We start from the raw sequence: 12823 nt of genomic DNA on the forward strand, positions 1-12823 counted from the left end.
CACGCCACTGTTGTGCATGGTTACTCCGTCTTGTTAACCCGCTCGACTCTAAAAATACAACCTCACCGCGTGCCCTGATCTATGTTCCACGGTCGCTTACTGACTTAATGACGCGTGACGTTGAGTGTGGCTCCCTTTGAAAGAACGTGGTCTTTAATTCTTCGCTGTGTCTGTTCAGTTGCCTAACGTCGAAGGGGGTGCACAGCGTTGGAGAAATCATAAATATTATTATTCTTTCCATGATTTTCTTTCGTACGTAGTAATTTTTGGATGGATTTAAATCCGACATAATCCATGAATGAAAGTCAAGATCGTCTAAGTAACATTTAAGAATTCAGTTCGTACCTCAAAGAAAACACTACACTTCACCATTACGAAGATCAACTGGTTAACGCTGTTTAAGCTCTGATTTTCCTCGAGTCCTGTCAAGTGGTCAAGAATTCGGCCCGTACCGCGAAGAAAACACTATACTTCACCATTACGAAGATCAAATAGTTAACGCTGTTTAAGGAAATAGTTAACGCTGTTTATACAGAGACGCATACGAAACCCAGACAAAATTGCCAGGTCAGGTAATGCTTGTTAAAGAATTGGTACATATAATTTCCACTGGTCTTTAAAGTGTTAAAAGGATGTTTTTGTTTGCTTATCAGGCAGGACTGTGGAGTCGGAGTTGGTAGATTATGTTCTATACCCTGTGAGTCACCGGCGGCCTAACGATTAGGGAGATTCAACGACGCGTAGAGCCACGTGGTGTGGGAATAATTCTTTGTAACTTCGGCTCCGGAATCTTAAGAATACAAATCAACCGATTTCTGAAATAAACATTAGACGTGTATTTAAATATAGTAAGTCTAAGAAAGTAGACTGATTATTCACGTGGTGGTAATAAAATCTCTTATGGTTTCATTTACCATTTTAGTAGCTTTACTCTTATTAATGCATAATGAGATTTTATGAAGGCGTCAGGGTCGGAGATTTCAGTACCGACTCCACAGCGCTGTTGTCAGGTTCATAGATTCTGTAATATTTGGGACTGTGATTGGTGAAATGGCCACGGAGGCGAGATCAAACTCCATTTTCCTTGTCGAGAAACAAATATCACTTGTTCGCTACATCTCGATGTGAATTGTATCACAGCAACAACTATCAGAGGATCTGGTAGTAATGCCCACGCACCGTTGAGTCAAGATTATGCATGAATGTACTAAAATCTTTGTATAAAAACGTGCGTGCCTCTGTGACAATGGACTTGAGTGAATATTAAGGCCAATGAGCTACTTCAGAATTACAGTAACGCGTTTTAAAAATGTGTACAATCCACGGTAGGACGTTTTCCGCTGTTGCTGATTGAAACACAAAGCAGTTTCGGGTACATTAAGACGTGTGCTTTCCAGCATCCAGCCTCTGGAGTGAGTGAAGAGAGAAGAAGAAGAAGTTGGAGCTGCAGTAATCCCTGAGGACACGGTAAAAGAAGGTAGACCGCGGTTCGAAGTTCCAGGTCAATTCTACATCACGTTCCCCCCTGGTTAAATGTTTAATGTCATTTATATTTGAACAAGAACAGCAAGTAACAGGGTTTGGTAACCGCAGAGTCTCAGCTTGGATTAGCCGCGACATGGCAGCCGACCGACAAATCTGTTTCCGGACGCCGAAACGAAGAAATGTGACGACAGGCGTCGTTACATTACGAGACGTCTGTCTTCCTTTAGAAGGGCGTGTCAGAGTGAAGAAGACATTTATGAACACTGCCAAAATTCTGCTTCCAACATCTAGATGTAGATGGGAAGATAATATTAATATGAATCTCAGATAAACAGCGTGTGAAGGAGCGAGTTAAAATTTATCTGCTTCAGATCAAGGCGAAAGGGCGGGATTTTAGATGCTGCGATGGAACTTCGTGTTCTGTACAAGTAGTAACACCCTGAAGATGGCACATAATTAAAACGACGCATTCTTAACGGCGATGAATTCTGGAAGTTGATACGGCCGTGATTTTGTTCTAGAGCAGAGTGTAAGAATGCGTGGAAATTTACCTCCACGCCGTCACATATCATGGTGCGGTGCTCAGGCACAGTTAACGGAAGTGTGTGATATAGCTTCATTAAAACGTCGTTCGCCCAGTTCCCTATTTGCCTCAGGACCGCCCGTGTTTCGCGTTCTGCACTTACTTCTTTGTTACGACACGTCGCCGCGGCCGACGGCGACAGAATGGCGAAATCGGCGATAAAGCTCACCGCGTGCGATAGAGTCGGAATGGAAGTTAACTTTGACGGCTACTTCGTATCACGTGCCGGTCCGCGGTTTTATCGCCGAAGGACAAATTCGATGCTGTGCGACGGAGTGTAATTATTTCTGCGGCGTTATGGCTCGCCTCCGGATCACCCTGATGACAGACAGCTCGCTCCGGCCGGCTCGGAATTTAAAGTCCGCTTGTGTAGGTCGACATTACGCGACTGACTTGAAACTACGTATAGAAGTGTGCAGTTTCGACTAACTTTCCTCTTATTTGTCTTGACTAACAATATTATATGTGCAGAACGAAATATGGAGCTCGTCATTATGAAGTTTTATCAATTATTCTGTTATTCTTTCCTTCGTACAAGTTAGCAATCAATTATCCTCGTCTCAGACACCTTCAACTCATGCACATCTTTTGAAATACGATAAAAAGTTTCACAAACTTATAAAACACCAAGTAGAATCATCGTGGCGTGCATTCTGATGTTCGTGCTTCGTTAGATGCCAACGTTTCGGAGGGAAATACTGTCTCCATCTTCAGGGTTGAAAATTAACATCGGCGCCTACTGTAAGAACACGATTGCCCGTTTCAGATGAGCCAACTGAAAACTGCGTGTGGGCGTGTTCTGCCGAATGTAAATCGGTTTTCGTCTGTGAAGTAATTTTACAGCCAGTTACGAAAACACGAAGTGAAATTTGCTGTAAATGGTACGCAGAACTGTAAACAATGAGCGGAACTCTGTTTACCAGATGTAGTCAGAGTTTCTGTACACAAACCTAAGCTCTCCGACAATGAACTACGAAAATGAAAACGGTAAAGATCTCTCGAAATACGTTCCTTGAACGAACAGACGTTGGTGGAATCCTTTTGCGACGGCGAACAGATGTGGAAAATCAATATTTAATTTAGATTTTCATAATGATAAAACCGGGCTGATGGGGGGGGCTCTTGAAAATGTGGAAACTTTGCCGAATTATTAGCAGAAAACAAAGACTGAGGCAGTAATAATGGACGCACTCGCGTTGAAGTTCGGAAGACGAAAGGTTAGTAGCGTAATTATTCTCCAAATGTACGGAGCTCGAGGAACGTTCTGTATCTGCGTTGTATTCCGTGAATCGACTAGGGCTGTGCGGATTGCCTTATTCCAGGCGTCAGCGTCGGTCGCCTTTTCAGGTAAATTCTTGCACAGGCGAGTGGAATTTCGTCTGTCGAGGAAATTATAAAATTTTGAAAATGTAATTTTCGATTTGAGGCACTTCACGGATGTAAGACATTCATTCTGTGAAGTAAATTGCTAATAAACTGTCTTATTATTAAGCTTACGAGGTGCAGTGGTTCTAACGACTGATAATAACCAGACAACCACTGGAATTGTTTCAACCATTAACTCGTGGTTAGCCGAATGCATCACGTGGTCGCATTGTTTATTTCTGGGGACCCAAAACTCTGGAGTGAATTTTGATTTCACACACGCATTAAAATACCACGATAATACGAAATTTTGCACTTTACGATCAAAAGCAACTTCGCCGACTTCAAACAAAACGATAAAATATTATATAATATATAAAGGTCACGTTAAAAAAATATGTTTTTGAATCTAGAATGACGGTCAGATTTGACTTGTTTAATTAAGGATTTAATGTCCACTGAGACATACAATTCGATACGATGTGTTCACTAATTAATTACAATTTTGTTTCTTTATTATTGAAATATATAGGCCAAGGCGACAGGTTCCAGGGTGTCCCTTAACACACGTCCATCATCGCTTAAGTCCACAATGTATGAGTGTGCGGACGCAAGGACACCCTGTATCATGCGTGGGTCTCCTTTATGTCGCACGCCATATCATCCGCAGAACGGAAGTTGCGAGCACATGCAGCCGTCATCAGGATGTGGCAACGTCCATATTTCACTCGGCATGAAATTCAACTTGTCGCCAACATAAGAACACGAATCTTTATGCAATTTCTTTTCCATATTCCACGCGTGCAAATCCACTGCCAACAAAAACAGCATTTTGTCGCCTTTTGTACGTGTCAACGTCGTGTTTTTATCAAAAATGAAAGTAGAAGTGCGTAATTAGAAACAGACTTAACTGACATCTTCAGATTGTATTTTATCGTATTTATATTATTTATTTAGTGTTCTGTGTGACGACAGGTCCATATGAACAGGATCCTTCCATCCTTTTCTCGGACTGGGACCTGTTCATATACGTTCTTGGCAGATGATCCAGAAGTGGTTTGCCATTGCCTTCTTCTGTGTGTGAATGGAGTAATTGTTGGGATGCCACGGAGGAAAACTCCGTGTTGCCTAGACCACGGCCTTGCCCAACACAAGTTATAAATTCGGGCACCGCCGGGAATCGAACCCGAGACCCCAGGATTACAAGGCCAGCGTTCTAACCGCTAGACCACCGTGGGGTATCCTCAGATTGTATCTCAAAAAAAAAATTTCCGATGTGGTGATCACGTAATCTAGGTTCGTACCCAGCTCTCGTCTTTATCCGGGGACGTCAGCGAAGAACACGTGGACTTCACTCTTTGTTACAAGACAGGAATCGCTGTAATCGGGGAAGCTCTTTCGTTTGATCGATATTTCCGTGAAATATTAAGTCGAGGGAATCGGTGGCAGGCAGCGTGAGTCATTTCAGAGAGCCAGCCGCCATGGAGCCGCGCGGTTATCGATTGGCGATTACATTTAGCCCCCTCCCCTCCCCCCCCACCTGGACCAAAGAATTGACGATGATAAAAAAATGTACGGATGTTGTGGAGACAGGACCTGATACTTCAGGTGGCCGATCGAACGTTCCCTGATTTAACGAAAATATTAATTGGGTTGATTATGGCGTTAACGAAGTTTAGAATTCTAATCGAGGGCGAAATCGCAAAACTTTGCCTGGCCGAAGGCTCAGTAGAAGTCGACTTGTCGGCTGCCCGCGTGTCTTGGCTGACCACTTCCATGACAACGTAAATCAAATCAGAGTCAAAATTACGGAACCTTTCACAGCCGGATATTAAATGAAGGCGTTGGTCGACCAACAAACTCAGTATTAAATTACCACAGACATTTCCTCTTGGACACTAAATTATATTGGACGGATTTTAGCAATGTGGATTATTAAGTAAGCCACTAGACGTCATTACCTCTCTCTGCTGACTGATTCTCAGAGGACTTTACGGTAATGGTTCTCAATTGTGGCTGGTCCACGCAAGGATCTGTAAAAAAAAAGGTTGGTTCCCGAGGGCTGGAAATAATTGACAGCAGATCTAATTGTTAGTAGCAACAATGTACAAAAACAAAACCTTCATCGAAAAAAGAGGTCCATTTTGAAAAATTACGAGCGAGGACATGAAATACGTAATTTGAATTGTCAGAAACATCTCGTCGATTTTGACAGATGTAATCGTAGGCTAACTAGATTTATCCGGCGTGCTCTGTGCTAGGAGCGTGGAAGTGATAAGGGGTGAGAAAATATATCCGATTGTAAATTACGCAGTTCACGTGTTGCGGCGACAGACTACAGGAAGTCCACAAATTATAGCTCTTCATATTTAACAAATTACGCCTAATGAGGGATTGATTGGCCCATCGAAAGGTTTCTACCTGCACAGAACATCACCGCGGGACCGGAGGGAGGGGGAGGGGGGTAAATGCAGACACAAACCCACGCCTCGGGAGGGATTCATCCCCTGTGTTCGAACGCTCCAACGGACATGAAATTATGTGGCAGGATTTCGGGTTCTCAAGGCGACGAGTATGAAAATGACCGTCCGAACGTTGCGGTCTGGTACAAATTTAACGACGTTTCAGAGGTAAGGGCGCCCTGATGATGGAAGCAGTAATCAGCTGTGAAACGTCAACTTTTGCAAACTAAACGATGCAGCATCCCGAAAAACAGACATTTTCGTAACAATAGTTTAACTGACAATCTCCCCCCCCCCAAAAAAAAAAAAAAAAAGAAAAAGAAGAGACAGTGGCGTGCATCTGCTCGCAGAAGACAGACCAACGTACATCAAAGGGCAGTTCAACTTCTGAAGCTCAGAGCGAACTACGAAGCACCCAGTACTTCTGGACGACGAAGAATGAGCGGGGAAGCGTTCCTGCCCCATTTCGACTCCCCACCGGCAGCCCAGAATAATAGTTATCCAACCGAGAATCTACAAGGGGCCTCGTGAATATGTAGAAATGCTAACCACTACAGAGTACGTCCAGCATCCGAAACTTTGGACCGCTGTTTCCAGGCCCCCCCCCCCCCCCCCCCTCAATTGTACGCGCTGGCTCTTATCCAAGACACTCCAGCCGTTCTCCTCCAGATGGAAAGCTAGAAGACAGATTATTCGGTCTTTGTTATCTTCACAGTTACCACTCAATAAACGCCGATTAGCCTAATTTTACGAAAAGTTTTTGTTTTTTTAAAATAATGTACAGGCCTGCGTTCTGGCGAAAGTCTTAGCGACTTTAATGCAGATTACTGCTTCAGAATTGCAGTCAATTACCCGATCGCTGAATGCGACCTTTCAGTTATTTCAAATTCGTCCTACCATCCGCCTCCTTGTCTTGCAAGTGACGTTTTCCCCGAGGATTTTCACATTTCTTTGTTTTGTCATTTCTACGTGATTGGGCCCCTAATTTCATTGTTCTGTTAACGCGATATGAGCGAAGGTCGCCAAGTTTTTGCACATCATTTTGTCCGCTTTCCACTCATACGTCTTACGAGAAATTACAACCCTTACGAAGGGTCGTAGCCTCCTTTACGTTTTTATTTCCGGGATGGGGGTGTAAACCCCACGCCCAACTCCCAACCTGGAGGACCAGGTCTCCGAATTTCTATCCCCCGGAGACAGGGTGGCCCAGCAGGCACTGGGTAGCTCCCGTTCCCACTGATGTGGGCCCCTGAGGGGGTCTTACAAGAAACGGCGTCCAAGTGTCTAGAGTTACTCAATTCCTAATTGCAACAATTACACTAATTATTATCGTGATCAGTAAAATAACAGCATGGAGTATTCATATATTACATCTAGATCCATTTGAATATTATCCTGACATCTCCCAAGATGTCTCTTCCCTTCAGAATTCCCCCGATTAAAATTCTGTATTGTGTATTTCTGTCTCTCCCGTGAGCGCTGGATAACCCGCCCAACTGATTCGTCTTAATTTCTCAGGTGTTTCTCGGGGGCGAGCTGTTAATTGCCGCCTTCCAGCTACGGAGCTGGAGTTCGACACCTTTTTCCAGCTCTCCCCGTTTCTTACAGGGTTCGTGAACATCGCGGAAAATAATTTCAAGGACCTCCCTTGCATTCAAGAATGAGCAAAGCCCCGTCGTGAGGCGGACAGCTTTAAATCAGTGTCCTCCCCCATTCGAGTACGTCTTCCTTCATTACAGACTCGTACGTAGTGTGACGGGCCAGGAGCCCCCTCCCCCAACCCTTATGGGCCCTCAGTTCTCTCCCTCTCTTGTCTGCACCCCTCCCCGTTCCCGCCCTGTCATGATGCCGGTCCAGAGGCGTTGCTATGGGGGTAGATTCTGTTACCATGGTGACGACACATCGCAGGAGGAGGGCAGTTCCAGCACCAGGACGATGTATGTGTGTGACCAAACAAACACTGGGATTTGCTAAATGGACCAGCGTTTAGCTCAGCCTCAGTTCAGCGGCGTCGAGACTCTTGTGTGATGCGGGCGACTGTCGGGAAAAAGGGGCGACATTTTGGTATTTTCCTAGAGCTTCCACGTTCTGTTGTGCACAGAACAGCAGCTTGTTACCATAATGAGGGCTGTTGTTTCGGAGAATCTCGTTCCTTTAAAATTGTTGACGCTCGCAGAATTCTATTTGACCTTTCAGAGGCTCTGTTCTGATAATGGTCTTCGTCTGATGTAACATCGCGCACGGCCTCTCTTTTTACAACAGAAGACACTGAAGATCGCGTACAAAATACATTTTGTTCTGTCTCTTAGTTTGTATGGCGGATTTGAAACTTTAAAACAAATCCTATAAACATTTATGGATTCAAATTAAGCACACGATAAATGTATGAACCTTCTCCAATTCTGTGGCTGACCAAGACAGAGATGTGACGATAATATTAAAAAGGACAAGAGGTTAATACGATTGTGTGTCATGTAACATAAAGCAGAGATGTTGATGACGGCGATAAACCTCGGTGAAATGGTGTTCGATTACGCGGTTGGCCGAGATTCTCTGTCGTAATACGAGTTTAATAACACGAACGGGGCCAAGTTCTCTGCCTCTTAGAAGCCAAGCGATTTCCACCCCCCACCCCCCACCCCCGTATTTTATGAGCCCGAAGTTTCATTGCTGTGTTCACAGGAGTCGACCCAGTGGACCTGAGGCCGGCCAGACCTCCCAGCATCTCTGCGCTGGTTTTAGTATGCGTTCGGTTGCAGGCGCAATTGCGTCGTCTTATGGACACGTGTGAACGCAATTTCCTGTTTCATTTGTCTTTTTTCGGACGCAAAAGTTGAAGTTCGTATTCTGCGATATTCCGCTGTGTGGCGTTGCTAGCCGAGCACCACAGAAATACTCGTAAATCAGCGTGTCTATGAGAGTAACGTCACTAGTAATTGATAGTGAGGTTGATGCTGTGTAAATAAGACGCTTCAGAACTGATCCGAAACCAAAGTATTTCCGATACCGTACAAAAAATGTACGCCATCTTTTTTTCCCCCAACTTCTGACGTCATCAGATAACACGAGGCGATGACACGAGGTCACCTCTGTGATCGCATCAAAGGTCATTCTATGAGGAAATAACAAAGGTTAATTACATCTTCTTGTGATGTCGCTTATAATTTCACTTCTGTGGAATGCGCATGGGAGATGACCAAGCTTCATTTTGTGTTGAAAAACTGCAATTATTATATCACTGAGCACTACAAAAGGTTTTTCTTTTTTGGGGGGGGAGTAAGGCTCGTTTCGCATTAAAACTGAGCTTTCGCTGCAAAACAATTTGGCGGAGATGTACATGAAGCGTCTGCCAGTTGCCAATTTTTGTTTTCTGAAATTATTTCTGCGTGTCTCTGACTTCGTACGACGCCGACCCTGCCCTAAAAACCCTCCCCTGAATACAAACTCCCTTCAACATGTTTTCCTTTACAAAAGACATCGAGTGATGTTCAAAATTCTCTCCGTTTGTAACCAACAGCACAAAACCTAAAACATTGCAAGGTCGGATCGTAGAAGACGCTGCACAATGACTTAAAGAACACCACCTGAAGATGACCAAGTAAAGTCGAAACATGTAGTGGATCCTTAACAGACATTGAAACTACTCAGGAATCGTGCAGACCAAACGTCCCAGACGGAAATTTCCTCAAGGTTGATAAAACAGCGTCCTGTAAGCCGTGGGGTGTTCTCCGTAAGGCCACCGAGTGTCGATACGTTCAGAAACCACCAGGTTAGACTGAGACCACATGTTACATCAAAGGTCAGGGGAGTTGGCTGGCGTAAAGAGCCATTTGCAATTACTTTGACTCACGTATAATCATAATGTCAGAGCGTGTTCATTAAATTACGAACCTAATGTCATATAACGTCCCGCAATACAACTTAGAAGGAATAACTCTTACTACAAACGCGAGTAATCGCCTGTATTCTGGGTCAGACTGTAGTTTCGTGGCGTTGGTCGGTCACCTCGAGGACGGTCAGACAGAAATTTGATTGATTAGCCACGCAGGTGTCACGTGGGCGGGTAATGTCTGGCTGCTATACCGGAGTTAGAGCGACCGGAGGCACACTGTCGAAGACAACCCGGATGGCAACCGCGCGTGACAAACAAGCGAATATCAATCAGTTAACAGCTGTGGTTGATCTGAAGCAGATGCGTGTGTTGCCGGATCACGATAGAGGCGCTGGTGCATGGACGGGAAAAGATTTCCCGTCGTGTCATGGAAATTCCTTTCCCGCGCTGGCCCTGGGCCCCACACCGCTTGATATTCATTCTGTGACCGGGGTAAATCGGCCGGAGCGGGTAGCTAATCACTCACCACCATCCAGTGCCAAGGTTAAGAATGAAACCTCGGTGGATGTCGGATGCTGCGATCTTGTAAGACTAATTGCAGATTGAAAATGCCTAAGATTTGCGTAATTTCACGGGAATGTCGGATGAGGAACGTTTCACGGTCACATTTCGATGATTACTGAAGTACGTCAAGCGAAATATTTATATTCTGTAAGATGTATCCGTCTAGATCTAAACGTAGAAGAAACGTAGCGCGCTGTTTTCTTCCGTACTTACGATGACACACGAGCCTTTGCTTCGAACTCCACCACTTACAAGAAATTACAGCAGTGACCAACTCTCACTTCGACTGCTTGAAAAAATCCCTTCGGTAAGGTCTGAAAACGCGTTTCTCATTATAAATTGATTGCGTCATTCAAAACTTTCTGTACAATATCAGAAATTGCAAGTAAAATAAAAAAAGTCCACAAATTACTTCGTTTTGCGTTGTGTAACATTAAAATAACATCAGATAAACATATTACAGGAAACTGATCTAGGGTTTACAATATTTTCCTAGAAAGTGCAGCCACACGTTGTGGAAACTTTGCCACTCAAAGACCAGCCAGCGCGCACACCTCGTCTTTAATCAGGTCACCTCTCTTCTTAAAATTAGATTAGGGAAATTTTACTTCGCGAGTGTGAAGTACGCTTCTGTGTAACAGCCAGACACGACGAGAAATCGTTGGGCAGTTTTCCTTCTTCATTTTTTAATGCCTCTGTGAACAAACAGAAATAACAATTAATTTCTGCTCAATAAGAATGTCCACTGCCTTACATGAAATTCCTTTATTGCTGATTATTTTATAATCACGCTGCCTTTTCCACATACCTGTGTTCGTGAATCGCCCATTGTCCAATCAGAATCCTGCTTTTTGTTTTGCGATCCACCAACAATGTACGCGGCTGGCACACGTCTCTTTCTCGTTGTCAAGAACCAAGTATCACCCGCTCTAGAAATAAACACTTGCGACAATGGATACTACGACAAACCCTCTGAGGACTTCCTGGCACATCGTAGGAACTTCACGGACACGACGCCAATTACTCTGCGTCAGGACCTCCGTAGAAGCGACCCTGGACATGAACGCTCTCAGCCTCAGGGGACGGCGTCCTCACTCATTCTGCACGGAGTACTACGGGCCTCCGCGGTGAAAGTTAGCGCGTCTGCATCTACCACACTGCAGGCGCAACATCCTGGCGATCGGTGCAAGACAGATAGGCTGAAAGAAGAAATTAAAAGCACGCCATTCGAGACGGAACTTTAGTAAGCTCGTACTCACTCACCTGTCAGGCACAAAGCGAACCAAAGTCCACTTGCTACTAATCACACGACACATAAATGGGAACACTTAGAAATGACATCTGGTGTCAAAAAGTGAACTAAATTGACTTTAAATGGCGGATGCTTGAACAGCACGTTACATGCGCTTATTAATTAATCGCAAATGTACGTAGCAGCAGGAAATTTTTTTCAATGTTTGTAAAATTAATAAAATTGTGTTCTGAAAAATGTTTCTGATAATAAAATAAATAAAAGTCACTTTCGCTGCACAAATATGAGTTGAAGTAAGACCTAACCTCACTTCTCCATTCATTTACTCCTCGCTGTGAAGGGGCAGACTTCTTATGAATAATACGTATAGTTTAATGGAATTCCTAGAAAGCTCAGTAGGCAACTCTCGAGTGTTCGAGTGCCTGCTGACGTGGACTTAAGACAGCCATTAGCTCGGCATTATCCAGTTCCTCTGAAACGTCACCGACGACAGTCGCTTTAAAATATGCAGTACGCGAACTCTGCTGAAATAAGTATAACATCGGGAGTCAATTGGAAGTTGAACTTTGTATTTCCTATAAATTCGAAGAGAAATTCTCACTTTATTGAAGCGGAGACGGGACAAATTGCAAAGTTTAAACAATTCGGGACATCGTTCCAGTTTTATTTTGACGTGAATCAGTACGGTCTTAAGGCAAGCCTGGTTTTTGCTTCGTGTCCCTTAAGTGCTGTTCCAAAGTTTTGAGGGACGAGAACGGAATATGAGGTAAAGACACTGATGAAAGAGGGCAACGGACAGCAGCAAAGAAATCATCCCTCATTGAATTTCGGTGGGCTTCTTGCGCTCTGTTCAAAACTATGCAGAAACTCGTAACAGTACATCACTTCTCCTTTATCTTACAAACTCCTTGATGCAAATTTTAAAGATGTTAACACTAACTTCCGTGACGTTGCCGTGGTGGAGGGCAAACTGTCGGAACAAGGGTGAATGTGCAGCTGAGCAGAATTTAACCCAAGGGCAGGCAATTACTCACCCCGTGGAACATCACCTTTGATGTCTTCCTTTTGTAAAACTAATGAAAATGAAACAGGGAAAATTAAATTATGAGCACAGTCAAGACTCGTAAGCGTCATTTTAACTTTTTTTTCTTTTGGGTAATTTTCAGGTGTTGGGGTCCTGCGTTCCTGATGCAGTGGGTCCGGTTGCCATGGTAACAGAACTAGGAGATCCCCTCGACACTGTGCGTCTGCTGCAGCTCTCGTGGGAAGACAGACTGAGG

At 44.2% G+C, this 12823-nt stretch overlaps 1 protein-coding gene across 1 annotated transcript in view; it reads left to right on the plus strand.

The window, feature by feature from the left end:
* Positions 1 to 12823, plus strand: part of LOC110828235 (extracellular tyrosine-protein kinase PKDCC) — a 39464-nt gene that overhangs the window by 22842 nt on the left and 3799 nt on the right. The window contains exon 3 of the mRNA XM_022060775.2: positions 12710 to 12823. Within this exon, the coding sequence (XP_021916467.2) occupies positions 12710 to 12823 (114 nt within the window). The remainder of the gene's footprint in view (positions 1 to 12709) is intronic.

The sequence above is a fragment of the Zootermopsis nevadensis genome, unplaced genomic scaffold (genome assembly GCF_977971745.1).
Source record: "Zootermopsis nevadensis isolate Lab colony 2312 unplaced genomic scaffold, Znev_1.0 Znev_ptg000016l, whole genome shotgun sequence".
NCBI lineage: Eukaryota > Metazoa > Arthropoda > Insecta > Blattodea > Termopsidae > Zootermopsis > Zootermopsis nevadensis.